Below are 18,981 nucleotides of genomic sequence, written 5' to 3'. Positions count from 1 at the left end.
AAAGGACTTATATATTGATCTGTTTCTCTCCCACGTCTATCTTATCGCTTCTGAAGACATGGATTAAACCTTTGGAGTCGTATGGATTACCTTTTATTCTGCTTTAATGTGCTTTTTGGACCTTAAAGGTTCTGGCCACCATTCACTTGCATTGTATGGACCTACAGAACTGAAATATTCTTCTAAAAATCTTTGTTTGTGTTCAGCAGAAAGAAAGTCATACACATCTGGGATGGCATTATGGTGAGTAAATTTCATCACTACTATCCCTTTAAGTGACGTCACAATTCCAAAACTAAAACAAATCAAAGCCCTTAAATAAAAAGAGGAAAGATCAGTCTTTAAAGGTGGGGTATGTGATTTTCTTTTTTGACCATTTTTTCAAAATAACTTGAAATCCTATTCCTAACCCACTTACTGGCTGTAAATTAGAAGCACTGAAATGAAAATTAAGCAATTTAATCATCTGTGGAACGGGCAGGACTCGAAAAACTCCAGCCGATCATTTTCAAGACCATCTAGAATCATTGGACAGAAAATGTGTCAATCAAACGGTCGTACCATGCCCCCCTCCCCCCACCACCCTGGCGCGCGTGTCCCGTTCGTCATCAGCTGCTTTCAGATGGAGCGGCATTTACTACACAGAGCTGTCGTTCATCACTGACAAGCTGGGCAATTTACCCTTCATTATCACGGCCCGGCTTGTTAGTGAACTACGGCTCGGTGTAGTATACGCCGCTCCATCTGAAAGCAGCTGATGGCGATTTACTAATCAATGAATGCACTTTATGTTATGTGCTTTACTGACGAGATGCGCATAACAATCTCATCTGATAACGTTATATCGGTCAGCCCTATATTTAGCCATAAACTTCGGTGACAACCAGGACGTCCAATATATTTTTATATATTTTATATTTATACAATATATATTTACATTTCAAAAACATCAATTTTCTAACAATACTAATGATTTATGTGACTGTTGAATGTTAATAATATCTGGTGCAACTTACCGCTGAATGTTGTGCCATGTTGACGGTCTTAGCAGGTAAATGGTGACGTCATGCAAAACTCCAACCTATGCTAGCCTGGCTCGCTCTCGCGCATCTGAGTTTTCACTCGTGCATGATTGCGCGTCCATGTTTTTCGAATGGGTGGAGTCAGGGCCAGCGTTGGAGGAGAGAAGGTAGGACCTTATGAGTTGTGTATTTTCAAAATCTGCCGGCCGTTTTGCAAATCACATACCCCACCTTTAATAATAGAGAATTTAAATGTTAAATCAGTCGTATGGGACAACCTTATGTGCCAAGAGATGGATGTCCATAGTTTTGACATAGTAATGGAGGAGAATAGAGGCAATTTGTTGAATTAACTTTTAGTATTGAGAAGAATTGAGGTTTAGTTGTTACACAAGATGCAAGATTTATGATATATATATATATATATATATATATATATATATATATATATATATATATATATATATATATATATATATATATCATAAATCTTGCATTATATATATATATATTGGTGAAAATAAAATAAAAAGAGTCCAGTACAGGATAAATATTGCCCCTTTTTTCTGTTCTCTGTTTTGGATGGAGTAACACTGTGTTATAATATATTTGTGTATCTACTCAGGCATTATCAAACGTGTGAACCAAACACTGCAGAATGAGACCAATGTGATAAGCAAGAAGGAACTGATTCGGAAGATAGCAGAGGTTGAGTCCATGCTAAGAGACATGCGTTTCAGGGACTTTGATATCCAGAGGAGACTAGCAGGAAATGAGCTGGACCAGGCCAACAAGTGTGAGTAATGAAATATTCTGAGCCTATAAAAAGTGTTCACCAAACTTGGCCTTTTTTATGTTTGACTGAATGCTAGCTATAAGTGTGTTTTATGAAGAGTGTGATTGAGATGAAGTGAAACTTGTCCTTCACCGTTTTAGTGGTTGACTGATGAATATTTCTTTCTGTTTTCTCTCTGTGTTTGTAGTGGTAGATCGTGTCGAGAATGAGATTACAAACCGCACACTGAATAATGAGGCTGTGGCAGAGAACATCAGAAATAAACTGAACCAGTTAAATCAGCAGCTCATGGACCTGAGAGACGCTCTCAATGAGGCGGTCAACAACACCGCACATACTGTAGAGGCCAACAACATCAACCAGAAACGCCTGGAGGAGGTCCAGGTAACACACACACATACTGTACATTACATACAAGTACATGCACACTCTTTCACACACACATTATTTTTGCACACAATTAACTTTCGCTACAAAATCTCATTTCGGACAAGATGTTAATCTTTATCTGTCACTCTCTTAAACAATCTTACCATCTAGAAACAAATCAATGACCTGCGTGAGAAGTATAAAGAGGTGGAGAACTTGATGCAAATGGCAGAAGATGATGTGACTCAGGTCAACGGCATGCTCTCCATGCTTCAGGACTCCAAAGAGGTACAAACTTGCAATAAACATACAGTATATGTGCAGACTCAAATATAATTTTATAATTTACCACACATAAGTTTCATTGTCCACACAATCACGTGTGCTGCTTGTGGATTCCCTACCAGGAATATGAGCGTCTGGCCGCTCAGTTGGATGGAGCAAGACAGCTGCTAGTGGACAAGGTGCAGAAGTACGCGCCATCCGCCACTAAAATTCCACTGGTGGAGAAAGCAGAGAGACATGCCGAAATGCTGGACCAGCTAGCCAAGAATCTAACCAGGTTTGTTGTCTATGTTGTAGTGGTCGTTTGATAGATTTTTGACAGCCAATGCCGATATTCAAACAGCATGGTGGCCGATGGCCAGGCCAAAACAGAATCCACAGAACTCAGCGGGCTTGAATGCCCGTCTATCACAAAATACCCACCTGAAACCCCTTTGTTTGTTTATTAAAATAGATTGTTTGTTTATACAGATATAGGGCTATGTTTTCCTAAGCGTGCAAAGAGCAGCGCTACGCGCAAAGACAGTGTGCTACGTCTTATCCTATTTTTTGGAGACCGCTAATTGTAAGTTCAATTTTCGTGCCAGCGCAAGTGGGCATAGGTGGGAGTGTTTGCGCTAACTGTGGGTGTGGGTGTGCAAACTGTGGTTGTATTGTATTAATGTTATTAATGTATGTTAATGAAGTGGCACAAAGTGCAATTATCTATTTTCGCTGACAATCACTTTTGTAGACGTTTTATGAAACAAATATTTATGAGATTTGTGTTAAACTCAAGCGGTCATGGTTTATTTTTCAATTATTATTATTATAAGGTTTATATTTAGAATAGTATTCATGATCTAATTTGTATTGGTATTTTTCCACCTGTTGTCATAGAGTGATTTTTAAGTTGGAGAGGGTAAAATGTTTGGATTTGGTATAATTTTTTTCGACCACTTCATTGTTTTGATTATATTTTCATTTAGTTTGAAGTGTAATTTAAATTTAGAAATATATTTTGGTTTAATTATTTTGTGTTTCAATAAATTAATAATTTATTTTTTATCAAAATCGACCAGCAGAAGTGAAGTGTATTCCTGATACAATCACTGTTAATACTAGCCATAATTTGTGTGTCAGTAGATGAAACTGAATATTAATACTTACATTCTCTATAATTTAACAAAGCCAACATCTATATCCTGAATCACATTTTCCATGTGTATAAATGTTCCATAAGGATGCACTAAATGCACAAAATTATTTAAGTTTGTATTTCAATTCTTCTAATTAATTTCATACAGTCCATTACACTAACAACTACTTATGAATGTGTTGTCTTTGTTTATATCACTGGTGCTTGACAGGAAATGGACTATATAATAGGACCCAGGCACTGCAATAACCGGAGAAGAACCTCCGAATTAAATTGCACTTGGCCCAGCCCATTAGCGCCTTGTGCGATTTCGCCAAATCCACTTGCGTCTAGATTAAGCGCTAGCTTGCAAAAAAATACCAAAACTTCATGGCCATGCCACTGGCTTTTTTTGAGCTCAGCACTAGTGCTCTTAAAATAGGGCCCATAAGGTCAGTTTTGTATTTTTTTCTCTGAGAAAGTGTAGAGCACTGGCCTATGTAAAAAATATACATAATGTCCACAGAATTGTTTTAGACAATATTTACTCAAAATTAACTGGGGGAAAAAAATGAAAACGTGGATTATCAAATAGCTTTTATTAGATTTTGTAACAGACACAACTCCACGAGAGAGAGAGAGATAACACGTCTTGTTCATCAGGCAAGCAGGCAAAGCTGATAATCTCAAAATGAGCAGATTATAATGACTGCTGATATATCAGCCTTTAACTACTGTGTTAGGTACATACTTGTTTTCTCTAATATGATCTCATCTGACTGAATTGTAACACTGCCTTCTGGTTGTGTATTTTTTCTTGTGCAGTCTGATATCGGGCTCCAGCCAAGGCAGTTTCATACAGCGAGCTCTGAATGCATCTCGTGCATACACTAATATTATAAACAGTGTGCAGGAAGCTGAGACTGCAGCTAAGAGAGCAAATGAATCTGCTACTGAGACCCTGGAGGTACAGTCAACCAAACAATCACTCAGTCTGTCCTGTCAACATTGATACACCAACACACAGTACATGTACACTCACACCGTAAGTGACGTAAATGAAGATAATATTGTTTCTTTTTATAATCCAGAACATAAAGGACAAAGATCTGCCCCAAAAGGCTGTTGCTCTGAAGATCGGGAGTATTGAGCTTGTGAAGAAGGGGAAGGAACTGAATAACCAAAGTCAAAGTAAAAACAACAGGCTCTGCTTTGCATCTGGATTCATTTGAATTGTCCTTCCGTTAAAACTAGAGATGTCTGATTCTATACCTCAAAACAAAACAGGCAGTTATGGACTGTAAATTACATTGTGAACTAAATATGAATTTATGATGTATAACATTTATTGGACAGGTCTGAAGCCCCGCTTGGACTCCATAAAGAAGAGTTTGGAGAGTGCCACGGAGAAGAAAGAGAACTTGATCAATGACCTGAAAAACATCCAGAAAAACCTCAACTTCAGCCGAGGTCAGAGGTTAAAATCATTTAAATGCTGCATTCATGTCATGTCAGAATAAGCATTTTAACAAGATGGCAACTTCTGTATTGAGCTCTTCATGTCTTTGGACTCTGAAATTATTAATTTCTATGGCAGTTAATGCTCATAACAGCAAATTGAACCATGTGGGGCTTTTTGTTCATATTAATGGCTACATTAATTCACATCTACTGGATATTCTTATGCAAAACATTGACAAACAAAGAAAGCATACCAGGCAGCATTAGTCAGCATAAAATTACAAAGCAAATGTATGTAGCAGTAGCTTCAGAACATTTGCATGTACATAAGTTGCGAGTGCTATGCTCAATCAGTTGAGCTACAACTGTTATAGTGCCACAATAAAATGTATATTTTTTTCCTTGTAGTTTTGATTGGAGTTTCCAACTTGTAATTAAAAATTTGCCGTGAATTGTTTTTCCAAGTCCGAACCTTAGAATTATGTTAATCCGTAATTGAATGTAGCTTCATTGATCAAAACCCTCACATTAACGTTGTTGTTGATATGTGTTTGGTTTGATGCAGAAGACATAGAGAATGACATTGCAGCAGCTAAGAGTGCCGCCGAGCAGGCTAACAACACAGTGACTAATGTGAGCAACACACTGGCTCCAATTCAGAAGCAGCTGGAGGAATGGCAGAAGCAGTACGGAGACTCCAACACCACCACTGACGATATCAACAAAGCACTCAGTGATGCTAATACATCAGGTGCGTGATTATGCATGCATACAGTATGTGCGTTTCTGAGTGAGACACTTTTGCCTTTTCACTATACTGTCACTGTCGTGTGCGTGTCCAGTCTAATGTGTTTGTGTGTCTCTGCAGTGGCGGCCCTGAGTGACACTCTTCCTCAGCTGATAAAGAAGTTGGACCGTCTGCAGAACACCTCGTTTCAGCCGTCCAACATCTCTGACAGCATACAGAGAATCCGGCTACTCATCGAGCAGGCTCGCAATGCTGCCAACAAGGTACATCTCTCCAAACGGGTTGAGCTTCTGTCATTACATACAAACAAAACAATTAACATTGCAGCAAACATTTTGCACGAAGAGTAAAAAATACACCACTATATGAAAAATCTAATTGGAAAGGAAATCACAATGAGATCTCCTTAAAGGGATAGTTGACCCAAAAATCAAATTCTCTTGTGATTTACTCACCCTCATGCCAGTCCAGATATGTATGACTTTCTTTCTTCTGCTGAACAATAACAAAGATTTTTAGAAGAATATTTCAGCTCTGTTAGTCCATACAATATATGTAAATGGTGGCCAGATCTTTGAAGGTCCAAAAAGCACATAAAGGCAGCATAAAAGTAATCCATAAGACTCCAGCGGTTTAATCAATTTCTTCAGAAGTGATATGACAGTTGTGGGTGAGAAACAGATCAATATTTAAGACCTTTTTAACTATAAATCTCCACTTTCTCTTTCTTCTCCTTTTTTTTTTGGGGCATATCGCCACCTACTGGGTAGGGTGGACAGTTTATAATATAAAAGGAATTGATCTGATATTGGTCAAAGACCGCTATCAAAACTCAAAGATTTCAATGTCTGACTAATATCTCCTTAAATTGCTTTGTCAGCAAATTTTCTTGTTTGTTTTTATTATTATTTCACCTATGGACTTGTAGGAGAAGCATCTAAATTGTATACTTAAACTGATCTATAAGAGCTCCATTAAGACTCCAAAGTTATAAAAGAGCAACCTCTTTGACATATTCCTGTGAGATATCAAATATAAAGTAGGCTGTATAATGAAGGCCTATAGTTAAAGATATTTAAGTGCATATGTTTGTAAAAGAGGGTAATCAAAATTAGCCTGAGTCACTCATAAGTTGGTAAAGTAAGATGCTTTAGTTGTCGTAAATATACTCTCTTTCTCTCAGGTGAGCGTGTCAATGCAGTTTAACGGTACCTCGGGAGTACAGGTGAGGACACCCAGTAACGTGGCCGACCTGGCAGCCTATTCATCGCTTCAGATGTACATCAAACTCCCTCGTATTACACGTAGACGCCGCCAAACTGCAACCGCGAGGCCCCAGTTTGTCTTCTACCTTGGCAACAAAGATGTAAGAACATTAACTATCTGCACGATTTTATGCATTGCACGACTGCCACACGATTGGCTAATTAGATAATCGCATGAATATGTAGGTGTACTTGTGTACATATTTTACTGTCTCGTTTTGTATATTATTTAAAACGGTTTTATAAATCATTTAGGATTAAACATATATGTGAATATAAACATGCATGTTTCTGTGTTGTATGTGTGTTGTAGACTACTAAGGATTATATGGCAATGACGCTGGAAGGGAAAAGGCTGCACTGGTATTTTAATGTGGGAGGAGAGACAGCACAGGTGCTGATACAAGAGGACGTGCAGAAAGATTACTTCAATAAACTTGTTCTGGAGAGGTGGGTACCCCTTCACTGTAATTACCAACACATTTTTGAATAAAATGTAATGAGTTTAGATTTACTCAATACTGTTAGTTAGCTAATATATATTTCACTCTGTATATTCTGTGTGTGCAGGACACTACAATACGGTCAGACGGCAATGTCCATGGACCTGGATGGCACGAAAATTGTTAAACAAAGCATGGAGGCAGGAGGGAACAAGGGCCTACTCAATTTACCAGCTGAGGATACAGTGTTTTATGTTGGTGGTTACTCTAGCACCTTCAAAGTGAGTCATGCATTTTGTTCTTATTGAATATTAAAAAAAATATATATGGGTTCTCACAATGTCATATTTCTGAAAATATGGCCATGTACTGTAGTACTGTTATACTAGAAAAACGTTTTTGGGCATAAATTAATCTTATCATAAAAATAGAAAAGTAATATTTGCAAGGATTTTCTGAAGCAAATCTCTCTCTTTTTTTCTCTCTCTCTCTCTCTTACAAACACACACAGCCTCCAGTGGATCTGAACATGTCAACTGCAAACTTCTTCACGGGCTGCATTGAATTGCTTAGTCTAAACGAAGAGCTAATCAGCCTCTATAACTTTGAGGAAACGTACCAAATGAACACCACTTCTGATCTCCCCTGTTCAAGGTGAGAGGTCTCTCACATAGTTGATGCCAATTTTAAAGGGATAATTCACCCAAAATGTAACACTCTGTCTTCATTTACTCATGTTGACTTTCTTGTAAGACAAATCTTATCATCAGCAGAGTGCTCAAGCACTGAAAGCGCACAGCGTGATTTTTCTTGCCCCACATCTTTAAATGTGCAGAATGCACATGCACATGGAATTATTTGCACTGATTAGTGGGTCAACAAGATGGCAATCCACAGATTTTAGCTATTTCTGTCACAAAGAAGGGCTAGAAGAACTTGAGTCTGAAGGACTATAAAGACATCTTTATGGGTCTAAACAACTGAAGTGAAAGGCCAGTGTCTCATAGCAGTCGTAGTGCGCATGCGACAACCGCCTGTGAATGCTCAAACCGTCAAAGGGAGTTTACTTTGACAGGCTTGTGTTCGACTGCACGCAGATGCTGAAAATCAGTCAAAATCGAAGTATATTTTGGACTTTTGTCAGAATCTATCATATATGGAATAATCTCCCCTCTGCTCCTTCCTAAAGTCCACTATCAACTCCTTTGTTTTGCTGGCATTTAAGGAGAGCAGTACCACACAACCAGATCTCTGACAACCTCCCTAGTCTGTCTCATCATCATTATTCGCAGATGAGGCCTATAATGGTGGTGTCATCTGCAAATGTTTAAAATATTTTGGAGCTTTCCTTGGCTACGCCATCATACGTGAACAGGGAGTAGAGCAAGGGGCTGAGCACACAAACCTGTGGCGACCCTGTACGGAGGGTGAGATTGGAGGATTTGAGACTACCTCTCAATCAGTAAGTCAAGTTACCAGTTGCACAGATGGTTGTCCAGTTCCAGAACCTGTAGTTTGGTAATGTGCTTGGCAGGATCATTTGTTTGTTCTTTGAATTTGAAGATGACCACGACTTCAGTCTTTTGCAGAATGGGTGCGGAGGGTCCGTAGGTGGCTGATAAGTCCAATCTGGGCCCTGAAATTCCTACCACATGTCGGGCACATATGGACAGACACAGGTGTTGAGTTGTTGGTGGCTCTGACCTTGCATGCGGCACGCTTCCTTTCTGCTTCATTTAAGCACTTGGGAGTGCTGATTCGATCCCCACAGCCACCACCATTGTGTCCTTGAGCAAGGCACTTAAGTCCAGGTTGCTCCAGGGGGATTGTCCCTGTAATAAGTGCAGTGTAAGTCACTTTGGATAAAAGCATAAATGTAAATGTGTCATGGGTTTGGGGAGAGGAAGGACCCAAATGCAGAGTTAAAAAAATGTATAATAACACTTTATTAATAAATCAAACTCCCACGAGGGAAAAACATAAACAACCCAGAAGGGGACAAAAGTATACAGGGAATTGGGCAGAAGGAAAACGGGAACTGGACCAACCAGACCGCACTGGAACCAGGAAGGTGACAGGATGACTGGAATGCAGAAGAACATACAAAGGTACTGACTAGAGAACAATACAATATAAACTGAACAGCAAACACGAGGAGACTAAAATATGGAGAGAAATCAAGCAAGTTAATTCAGGGCAGGTGAAACTAATGAAACAATAATGAGCAACCAAGGAGGCAGACTGTGACGAGATAGAGAAGAAGAGAAGCACACAGCGATATAGAAATTATAACAAAGTTGCGTACTCTCACAAGCAGATAAAACAATCAATTGGCATGAGCACACATCGCCGAAACAATGAGGCGATATACACTCATGCCAATCGACAAACAAGATGAGAAAAGACACTTGTGTCAGAGTTCGGCCACACACACGCCTGACATCTTACCAAAGTGACGCAGACGCAAGAGACAGACAAAGATTATTGATGCGATTGCAGGCAGCCAAGATGACACAAGCGTGATGCACCCACAGAAGAGCGCGTGGCAGGGAATACAACAGAAGCTGCACGCTCACACAGAGACAGACATGGGCGGATAATGCACGGCCCTGTCAGACCAAAACCCAGACTGACAGAGAGACAGGGCCGTGACACTTTGCTTCTGCTGCCAGGGGTACGATCAGGGGTGTGATCTTGCCACGCCAGCTGGGTCGATCCTGAAGTTGTCACAGGCCGAAGAGAAGCAGTACATCTCCAACTGAATCTTTTGTTCTGAAGAGGCATTGAGAGCGCAGTTATCAGCGAAGAGAAAGTCTCTGGTAACCATCTCGTAGGCACATGGGTTTGTAGAGTTTCCCATCAGTCCTGTACCTGAGGTGGATGCCATCATAGCAGTTGCTTAAAGCATCTATCATCATGGCAGAAAACACCATGCTGAAGAGCGTGGGGGCAAGAATAAATGATGGTATTAAAAGCTGAACTATTGTCAATGAATAGCATTTACATGTTAGAATTCCCATGCAGCACTAAGGCAATGGTGTCTTCTGTTGATCTGTTTATGCAGTAAGAAAACTGAAGGGGGTCTATGGAGGCAGGTAGAGAGGAGTAAATTTGAGCTACCTGCTCAAAATACTTCATGGTGATGAAGGTTTGAGCTTCTTGGTGGCAGTTGTGTAGGCAGAAATTGGTTTACAATGAAAGTGTTGTCGTATGGACTACTTTTATGGTGCTGTTGTTACTTTTGGAGCTTGACAGCCAGCGGTCACTATACACTTTCATTTTATGGAAAAGAGCATCTTGGACATTCTTCAGAATTTCTCTTTCCATGTTCCACAGAAAAACGACATTTTGGTTTGTAATGACATGAAGGGGAGTTTTCATTTTCGGGTGAATTATTCCTTTAAATGACACAAGCTTTGTTTACTTGTTTGTTCCTTTTAAAACTGGTCTTTTTCATATGTTAAAACAGGCAGAGGCCAACAAACACGCCAGAATGGGTAGTTGATGGAGTATATTTTGATGGTTCAGGCTATGTGGAAGTTTTGTTTGATGCACGCACTGACGACCGCCTGTTTGAGCAGCAAGTCAAGCTCATCTCGCAAAATGGAATTATAATGTTGTTCCACAGAGAGGTGAGACACTGTCTTTTTTAGAAATCTTTTTTCATTGCCTTTGTGACATATAGACATACTGTGTATATATTGTATATTATCATGTGCTAATATTCTTTATCCCTGTGTGTCGCTTCTCCATCCTCAGGATAAGTACTTGTGTGTGGCCATGTTTGAGGGTTTTCTGAAGCTCTTCCATAATGTTGAAGGAACACTGACACATCAGCCAGCGTCAGAGAATCTGTTAAAAATCAGTAACGCTCAGCCCCAAAATGTGAGTGACACACTTTCTGTTTACTCGGTAACCTTTCCAAAAAAACACAAATATTCAAATATTATTGTATGTTTAAGGTGCTATATGTAAGATTAACAACACGCATTTGAAATGGGTGCTGCAGTCCAAATTCATAATATTGGAGAGTTGTCTGCCCGCCCCAGACTCGAAGCTCATGCGGGTTGCCAGAATGAGGACACGGCTGTGTCTCGCTGCCTTGAAACCAGGATGCACATGAAACACAGAGTATGAATGCGAGTACTCAAATGTTGAATTTACTCAAAATGTCCATCCCTACTAGTAGCCGAGATAAATTAGATGGCTAATATTAGGTGACACGCAATGGTTACCTTTTAAGGAGAAAATGAGCCAACTCGGCATCCGTTTTAAAGGATTTCTTGGCTTTAAGCTGTCTCCATCTTTGAAAGGCATCTCCAATATTTGTCCTTGTTTTACTATGCTGGTTTACTGGTCACGGTGGTTTTTAGATGGATGGCAAGGCTTTTTAGGTCGGGTGGAATCTGTTATCTATGAACCAGTTAGTTTGCTGGCTTCCATGGCTGCAGCACGCAGTGTCGTTTGCCTACAAACTTGTTCAAAACTGGCATCCGGCGGTGTTGAAATACTGTTGGTGAGTGGGCAGTGGGCGGGATCATAAGCATAAATTCCAGCCAGGAATTGAAACTTCAAAGTAGAATATACTGACTGGAGCATTGTTATCGGAGAAGCCAGTATTTCAACTTGTTTCCTAATTCTCTAATGACATATTGTGACATACAATATCACATATAGCACCTTTAAAAGTACTTTTTAAAAACAAATGCCCCTAAAGATATCAATATTAATTATGTATAAAATCATGACCACTCACGTAAGAGTAAGAGTTCAGTTATATCAGTAACCTTATAAAAGATGTTTTATGCTACATGGAGAAGGTCCCCTCATGGGTGCTGCCATGTTAGAATCACATGAGCAGCCATACACAACTCAATTTCTCCTCAGTGGACACTATCAGACACGTTCGCTCACAGAATAAATTAATCATGACTGTGAATAGTAGACAACAGCACCAATAACAAAAACGATTGCTTTAACATGATGCTACCTTCACGCCACTAGGTGTCAGTATAAGGTGTCAACGTAAACAAAACATTACTAAGTGCACCTTAAACGTACATGAATTGACCTGAAATTGTATATCAGCATGGTTTTATCATTGATATATTTGTAATATTTTATTTTAATATTAAAAGTTTTTCATTGATTTTAGATGGATGTTATATTTCAACTTCGCAAAAACGAAATGCAAGTAAGGATTCGTCGTCAAAAGCTGTTCACAATTACAAGCAAGGAGCTCAACTTCACAGGAAGCTATTTCCTGGGCGGAGTACCAGAGGATCAGATGCCTGAGAGGTAAATATGGAGACAATTCCATTATGAAGTCATGTTTTGACCCAGTTGACAGCAGGTCATAGTGTAACTCTTGAATATTTGTGTAAAAAAGAGTCTCTCCACAAAAATGTGTGCATGTCATTACAGTCTTAAGACCATATTCCCAAAGCGAGGCTCCATTAAGGGTTGCATGAGGCAAATTAAGGCCCTGAGAAGCTTTGTTCAATTGAAGACCATGAAGAGTTCAGGGATCAGCTACGGCTGTCCTGACAACCTGCTGGTGAGAACACGCTACCACAACCACCATCATCAAATCCATTTATCTTTCTAAATTAAAACTGAATGAACATCAAGATGCTTTGTTTCCATTCTGTTGTGATTTTATTCTTCTATAGATGCAGACATTTTGTGCACTCATGTGAATAAACAAATGCAGCCATGGCACATTAATAGCTCATGTATATTAGGCCATGAATCTTGCCTTGGATTTTAAAATGTACACCCAATCCAAGGATGCTATTTTGGAGAGATAACAAAAACAGTGTTTATGGTTGGTGCAATAAATATAAATGTTTTTTTAAAGTGCAGTAATTTTATAGTACAATTAAAATCTGAAAATCATGAAAACAGGATTCTTATTGCGGCATAGGTAATGCATTTTTTCCATTCTTTCCTCAAAATTATTTCTAGAATCACTAAAGGACTCAATACGGAACCAAAGTAATTAAAGGGATAGTTCGCCCAAAAATGAACATTTTCTCCTCATTTACTCACCCTTGTGCCATGCCAGATGTAAATTACTTTCTTCCACAGAACACAAATGAAGATTTTTAGAAGAATATTTTTGCTCTGTAGGTCCATACAATGCAAGATGAATGGGTACCAATATTTTGAAGCTAAAAAAGCATATAAAGGTAGCATAAAAGTAATCCATAAGACTCCAGTTTGTTAAATCCATATCTTCAGAAGTGATATGATAGGTGTGGGTGAGAAACAGATAAATAAAGTCAATTTTTACTTTATATTCTCCTTCCTGCACAGTAGGTGGCAATATGCACAAAGAATGTGAATTGCCAAAAACAAAAGAAGAACAATATGAAAGTGGAGATTTATAGTAAAAAAAAAAGGACTTTGATCTGTTTCTCACCCACATTTATCATATCACTTCTGAAGACATGGAGTAAATCACTGGATTCTTATGGATTACTTTTATGCTGCCTTTGTGTGCTTTTGGAGTTGCAAAATTCCGGTACCCATTCACTTGCATTGTATGAACCTACAGAGCTGAAATATTCTTCTAAAAATCTTTGTTTGTGTTTAGTAGGAAAAAAGCAAGTCATACACATCTGGGATGGCTTGAGGCTGAGTAATTAATGAGATAATTAACATTTTTGGGTGAACTATTCCTTTTAGTGCTATTGACTTTTTGTTTTATTTTCATTTCTGTTTTACAGCATATGACATCTGTTGTGCCATAACATGTCATTAACAAAACAAAATTAAGCATTTCTAACATTCTCTGTGTGTGTTGTGTTGTTACAGTTTACTCGTGAGGCAAATTTCGCTGGTGAAGGTTACCTACGCTTAACATTGGCTGATGTACCAGATGTCACAGATAACTTTTATGCTGGAATTGGCTTCAGGACAGATCAACAGAACGGCCTTATGTTTTATCATCAAGGCCAGGTACAAACAACCCCACTCACAGTTCTACATGTCAAATAAATCTGAAATTATTTTCTTTAGTGAATCCCTAATTGTGGATTAGAATGCTCTAATTGTGTGTATGTGTTTCCTCCCTCAGAGTGATGTGTGTCAGGTTATCTTAGACAGTGGCCATGTAGTAGTCAGTGCTGGCAAAAAGCAGGTCAGGTCACAGAAGTCATACAACGATGAAAACAGTCACTATGTTGCATTCTACAGCAATACAGATGGGTATGTCACTGACATTATTACATTAATACAGTACAGTACATTATTAGTGCTGTCAGTTGTTTACAATTTTTAATTGTGATTAATTGCATCATTTTTTAGTAGTTAATCACGATTTATCAAATTTTGAAAGTGCTGAAATTGGACTCTAAATATACTTATTTTCCTGTCAAAATGCATTTATTGCCATCTAAGGAAAGAAAACAAAACAATTTCTAACAATATAATACATTTATTAACAATTTCCAAACAAAGACAATAAAGATAGAAATGCACTAAAATTGCACCAATTCAAGTAACATTAAATGTTTCCCAAAGTCTAAATGGGAGTTTGAGTAACTGAAAGAACTAGTCCCCACATAGGTTGTATATTCATTACAATGGGCATTAAATCTCTCAAACTCTCATCTTCCACAATATTAATCAGCCAGCAGACTGTGGCTATCCCCTTTGTTACAGCAATCATGAAGCTGCATGATTCGCATCAGGGCGACAAAACCTGCTTCAAGCGCCGCTCTTAACTCGACACGCAAAGCATTTGCAGACGAAAATGTCTCATTCTGCATTTTAGTGATAGTTAAGACTTGACGTGCTTCTTTGGAAATTAAAATGCACCTTAGACTATCACAGGTCCTATATGGGCTTGTACATTTAATAGCGTGAAGAGCTCCTTTTTCCATCTTTTTATTTCTGACATGGAAGCGTTGTTGTTGTTGTTGTTGTGTGTGTGTGTGTGTGTGTGTGTGTGTGTGTGTGTGTGTGAGCGTGTATTTATCACTTTGTGGGGACCAAATGTCCCCATAAGGATAGTAAAACCCGACATTTTTGACCTTGTGGGGACATTTTGTCGGTCCCCATGAGGAAAACAGCTTATAAATCATACTAAATTATGTTTTTTGAAAATGTAAAAATGCAGAAAGTTTTCTGTGAGGGTTAGGTTTAGGGGTAGGGTTAGGTTTAGGGGATAGAATATAAAGTTTGTACAGTATAAAAACCATTATGTCTATGGAAAGTCCCCATAAAACATGGAAACACACATGTGTGTGTGTGTGTGTGTGTGTGTGTGTGTGTGTGTGTGTGTGTGTGTGTGTGTGTGAAGTGTGCATCAGTCTAACCAGTGTTTATTCTGGTTTATGCTGCATTAACGGTAAATGCTTTAAATCACGACTGAGAAAAATTTACGCATTAAACTTTATTCATTAATCGCATGCGTAAACGCATTATTTCTGAGAGCCATATACATTATAAAAAGTTATTTCCTTAATCTGTATTTTTGTCTTGATTTCCAGTCAAAATATTGAAATATCCTTAAAACAATAAAAATGTACTTGAAGCAAAATTGATAGAAATAATAACTATTCACTTAATGTTGATTTTTTTTTTTCTCCCAATGGTTAATTGTTTTTTTTTTCTTCTTGTTTTTAAGTATAGATCTAACAAAATGTTATAAGGTTTATGTTTAAAACAATATTATTAAAACTTATCTTACACAAATTTGCTTCTCAAGTAAATGTGTCTTGTTTAAAGGATGCTTAGATATGTTTAAGATAAATATAGATAGATAAATATACTAAGACATTTTCCCCAGTATGTTTGTTTATAAATATATTAGAAAAATTGTGTTTGTGTACAGGGTTGTGTAATTTTGTGTCTTTGTTTAGGTTGCAAATTTATATAGATGATGTGCTTGAGAGTGGAGGAGAAACTGAAGGTGGCAGTACGGCCATCAGCAGGGCAGCGCTGCAGTCTGGCGTTACCTATATGGGCGGTATACCAGAGTCAGAAAACCTCACCACCCTTACCTGGTGCCTCAGCAACTTCTTTATCAAGAGGTTTGTGATGCCGTAAAAAAATGGTTAAAGTTAAAAATATATATATTTAAGGAGGGAAAATGCTGAAGGAATGATCAAACAAAACCTGCTGATCAAATGATCAAACAAAAGACCATCTGCTATCATTTTTACATTTTGTAGAATTAAAGAACCACAGACCGTAGAGGATCTGAAAAAAGCTGATGATGGAAGCAAGTACACATTTAAGTGCCCAGGTTCTTCAGAGCCACTGGAGATCCTGGATTCACCAAGGAGAAAGAATCCAAAGGTACTATTATAGAAATTGATGAGCACTTTTGTAGTTACTTTCTTATTAAACCTTCCTGGTCTTCATGGGTGAGTGTTATTCAAGAGAAAAATGTCTTCAGAATCACTCATCAATTTTCTACATTTAATTTCTCATTGAATATCACTTTGAAGTATGACACATTCTGGAAGTAAAATGTTTTGCAAGCGCCATTTCATGTGATAAAAATGTGACTCTGCATGTGAATAAACAGAAGCCTCTTGGAAGTTCGAGAAGCCGCATGGCGCGTGAGTCCTGCCAGGGTGAGATGGCTGTCCAGGAGGTCGACGCCTACCATTTCAGTGGCTCCTCCCACAGCCAACTGCGATTTGACAAACTGCCTCAGGAGTTTAGCAATGCGTGAGTGACTCAAATCCACAACTGCCAACCATTTCAACATTGTCTTCAATTATGAGAAAGGCCTCACACAAATCATACATGTTCTTAACTTACATGCACACGAATGATCTTGAACATATAGAATCCCTTTCTGTTGCACACAAATAGACATTCCTTCACATTCTTGGTTTACTAGTTGTAACTTTCAATTTCAGTTTCTGCAGATTTTGTTAATGATATAGATGGCACACAGTGGGCACACAAGTATTTGGTCACTGAAGCCACACTTAAAATGTTTGAATGTCATTACATTGGTTAAAAAAGTTTCAAAATTAGTCAACTGCAGACAAATGAGCTTTTTTAGCCTTCACTGGTCTCAAAGAGGTTTAGTGGATGTATAACTGCTCATTATCAAACTTGCCAAATAAATAAATAAATGGACATGAAACATTGAATTGAGTTGAAATTATTTTATTAGCTTAATTATAGAGATGATCTAAGAAGGAGGAAAGATAACTCGCAATAATGATATGTCTTAATACACACCATGTGCGGTTGTTACGCAGAAATATCAGACCACTAGATGGTGCCATTGACCAATTATAATAGAGCTATTTGTAGCTATTTTATAATGACAAATTATTGTTGTGCAGGCCACACATCTCTCTCAGTGTGCGTTTAAACTCTACTAATGGACTGATCTTCCACGTGGCGGGAGGAAAAATCCTGAGAACCATGACACTCTTAGTGTCTGATGGCCACCTGGTGTTGCTGGTCAACGGTGGAAAGAGGAAGGCCAGCATCCGCAGCAAAAAGAAAATCAAAGATGGCCTATGGCACACGGTGCGTATGTGAATGAGATGTATTTTTCCAATGCTGTCGGCTAATAACTGGTCAATATAAGAAACAAAAGGATCTTCCTCAAGGGGGTGCTTACTGGCCTAAAAGCTGAATCCTCCATCGGGCTGCTTTCAGATCTTTTTCAGTCTTACTGAAGATATTTGTATATGAAAAAGCATGATTGGTTAAAATCATCCACCTCTTCAATCTCAAGATTAAATAAAGTGCCCTATTCAGTAATCACAAAAGACTGTCATTGGTCTGTCTCTTCCATCACTGCGAAAAGTAGCATGTAGCAATCTATGGTTTTCACACACAAATGTGTTTTTTATAGAGCTCTAACTTTTACAATCAAATGTGGCCTTTATCCAGATCTTTGTAAAAGTGGAGGGCGACAGGGCCTTTCTGACAGTGGATGGAATCGAGACCCAGAACAAGAAAGTGACAGGTGGAGGGAAGAGTGTGTTTGGTGCTCCCCTCTACATTGGTGGACTTCCCTCAGACCACATTGCTGCTATGGTAAACAATATATTACAAACTACACTACTCTGTTACATTATCTAGTGAGCTGTTCACAATACCAGCAACTTTGTATGCTTTTTCTAGTCTTTGATTTTTCTAGTCCATGTACTGTATGTTGCTAGTGGCTGTTCCTACACCTGTCGCTGTAAAAAGAAATAGGTGGTCTGCACAGCTGGCCATAGCCATATTGATATATTGCTGGTAAAACTAAGACATCAGTCTAATTTCACAAAGAATCCAGTTAATTGCTGCTAAAAATGACCATCCTGCGGGGGAGAGTGTTTATATATAAATGTGGGGACTAGTTCTTTCAGTTACTCAAACTCCCTCTTAGACTTTGGGAAACATTTAATGTTACTTGAATTGGTGCAATTTTAGTGCATTTCTATCTTTATACTGAGGAAGGTTTATTTGGAAAATGTAAATAAAAGTATTATATTGTTCTTT

At 38.4% G+C, this 18,981-nt stretch overlaps 1 protein-coding gene across 3 annotated transcripts in view; it reads left to right on the top strand.

The window, feature by feature from the left end:
- Positions 1-18,981, top strand: part of lama5 (laminin, alpha 5) — a 107,846-nt gene that overhangs the window by 85,946 nt on the left and 2,919 nt on the right. For all 3 annotated transcript variants that reach the window (XM_052092082.1, XM_052092083.1, XM_052092081.1), the window contains exons 52-75: positions 1,648-1,818; positions 2,006-2,202; positions 2,359-2,475; positions 2,595-2,749; positions 4,415-4,556; positions 4,681-4,780; positions 4,946-5,059; positions 5,616-5,801; positions 5,919-6,061; positions 6,982-7,164; positions 7,377-7,513; positions 7,634-7,787; positions 8,018-8,160; positions 10,976-11,138; positions 11,266-11,391; positions 12,662-12,804; positions 12,931-13,063; positions 14,326-14,469; positions 14,588-14,718; positions 16,377-16,547; positions 16,689-16,815; positions 17,048-17,193; positions 17,826-18,015; positions 18,385-18,531. In XM_052092082.1, the coding sequence (XP_051948042.1) occupies positions 1,648-1,818; positions 2,006-2,202; positions 2,359-2,475; positions 2,595-2,749; positions 4,415-4,556; positions 4,681-4,780; positions 4,946-5,059; positions 5,616-5,801; positions 5,919-6,061; positions 6,982-7,164; positions 7,377-7,513; positions 7,634-7,787; positions 8,018-8,160; positions 10,976-11,138; positions 11,266-11,391; positions 12,662-12,804; positions 12,931-13,063; positions 14,326-14,469; positions 14,588-14,718; positions 16,377-16,547; positions 16,689-16,815; positions 17,048-17,193; positions 17,826-18,015; positions 18,385-18,531 (3,563 nt within the window). The remainder of the gene's footprint in view (positions 1-1,647; positions 1,819-2,005; positions 2,203-2,358; positions 2,476-2,594; positions 2,750-4,414; positions 4,557-4,680; positions 4,781-4,945; positions 5,060-5,615; positions 5,802-5,918; positions 6,062-6,981; positions 7,165-7,376; positions 7,514-7,633; positions 7,788-8,017; positions 8,161-10,975; positions 11,139-11,265; positions 11,392-12,661; positions 12,805-12,930; positions 13,064-14,325; positions 14,470-14,587; positions 14,719-16,376; positions 16,548-16,688; positions 16,816-17,047; positions 17,194-17,825; positions 18,016-18,384; positions 18,532-18,981) is intronic.

Source organism: Xyrauchen texanus, chromosome 25 (genome assembly GCF_025860055.1).
Source record: "Xyrauchen texanus isolate HMW12.3.18 chromosome 25, RBS_HiC_50CHRs, whole genome shotgun sequence".
NCBI lineage: Eukaryota > Metazoa > Chordata > Actinopteri > Cypriniformes > Catostomidae > Xyrauchen > Xyrauchen texanus.
This window is presented reverse-complemented; position numbering and strand designations above follow the sequence as displayed.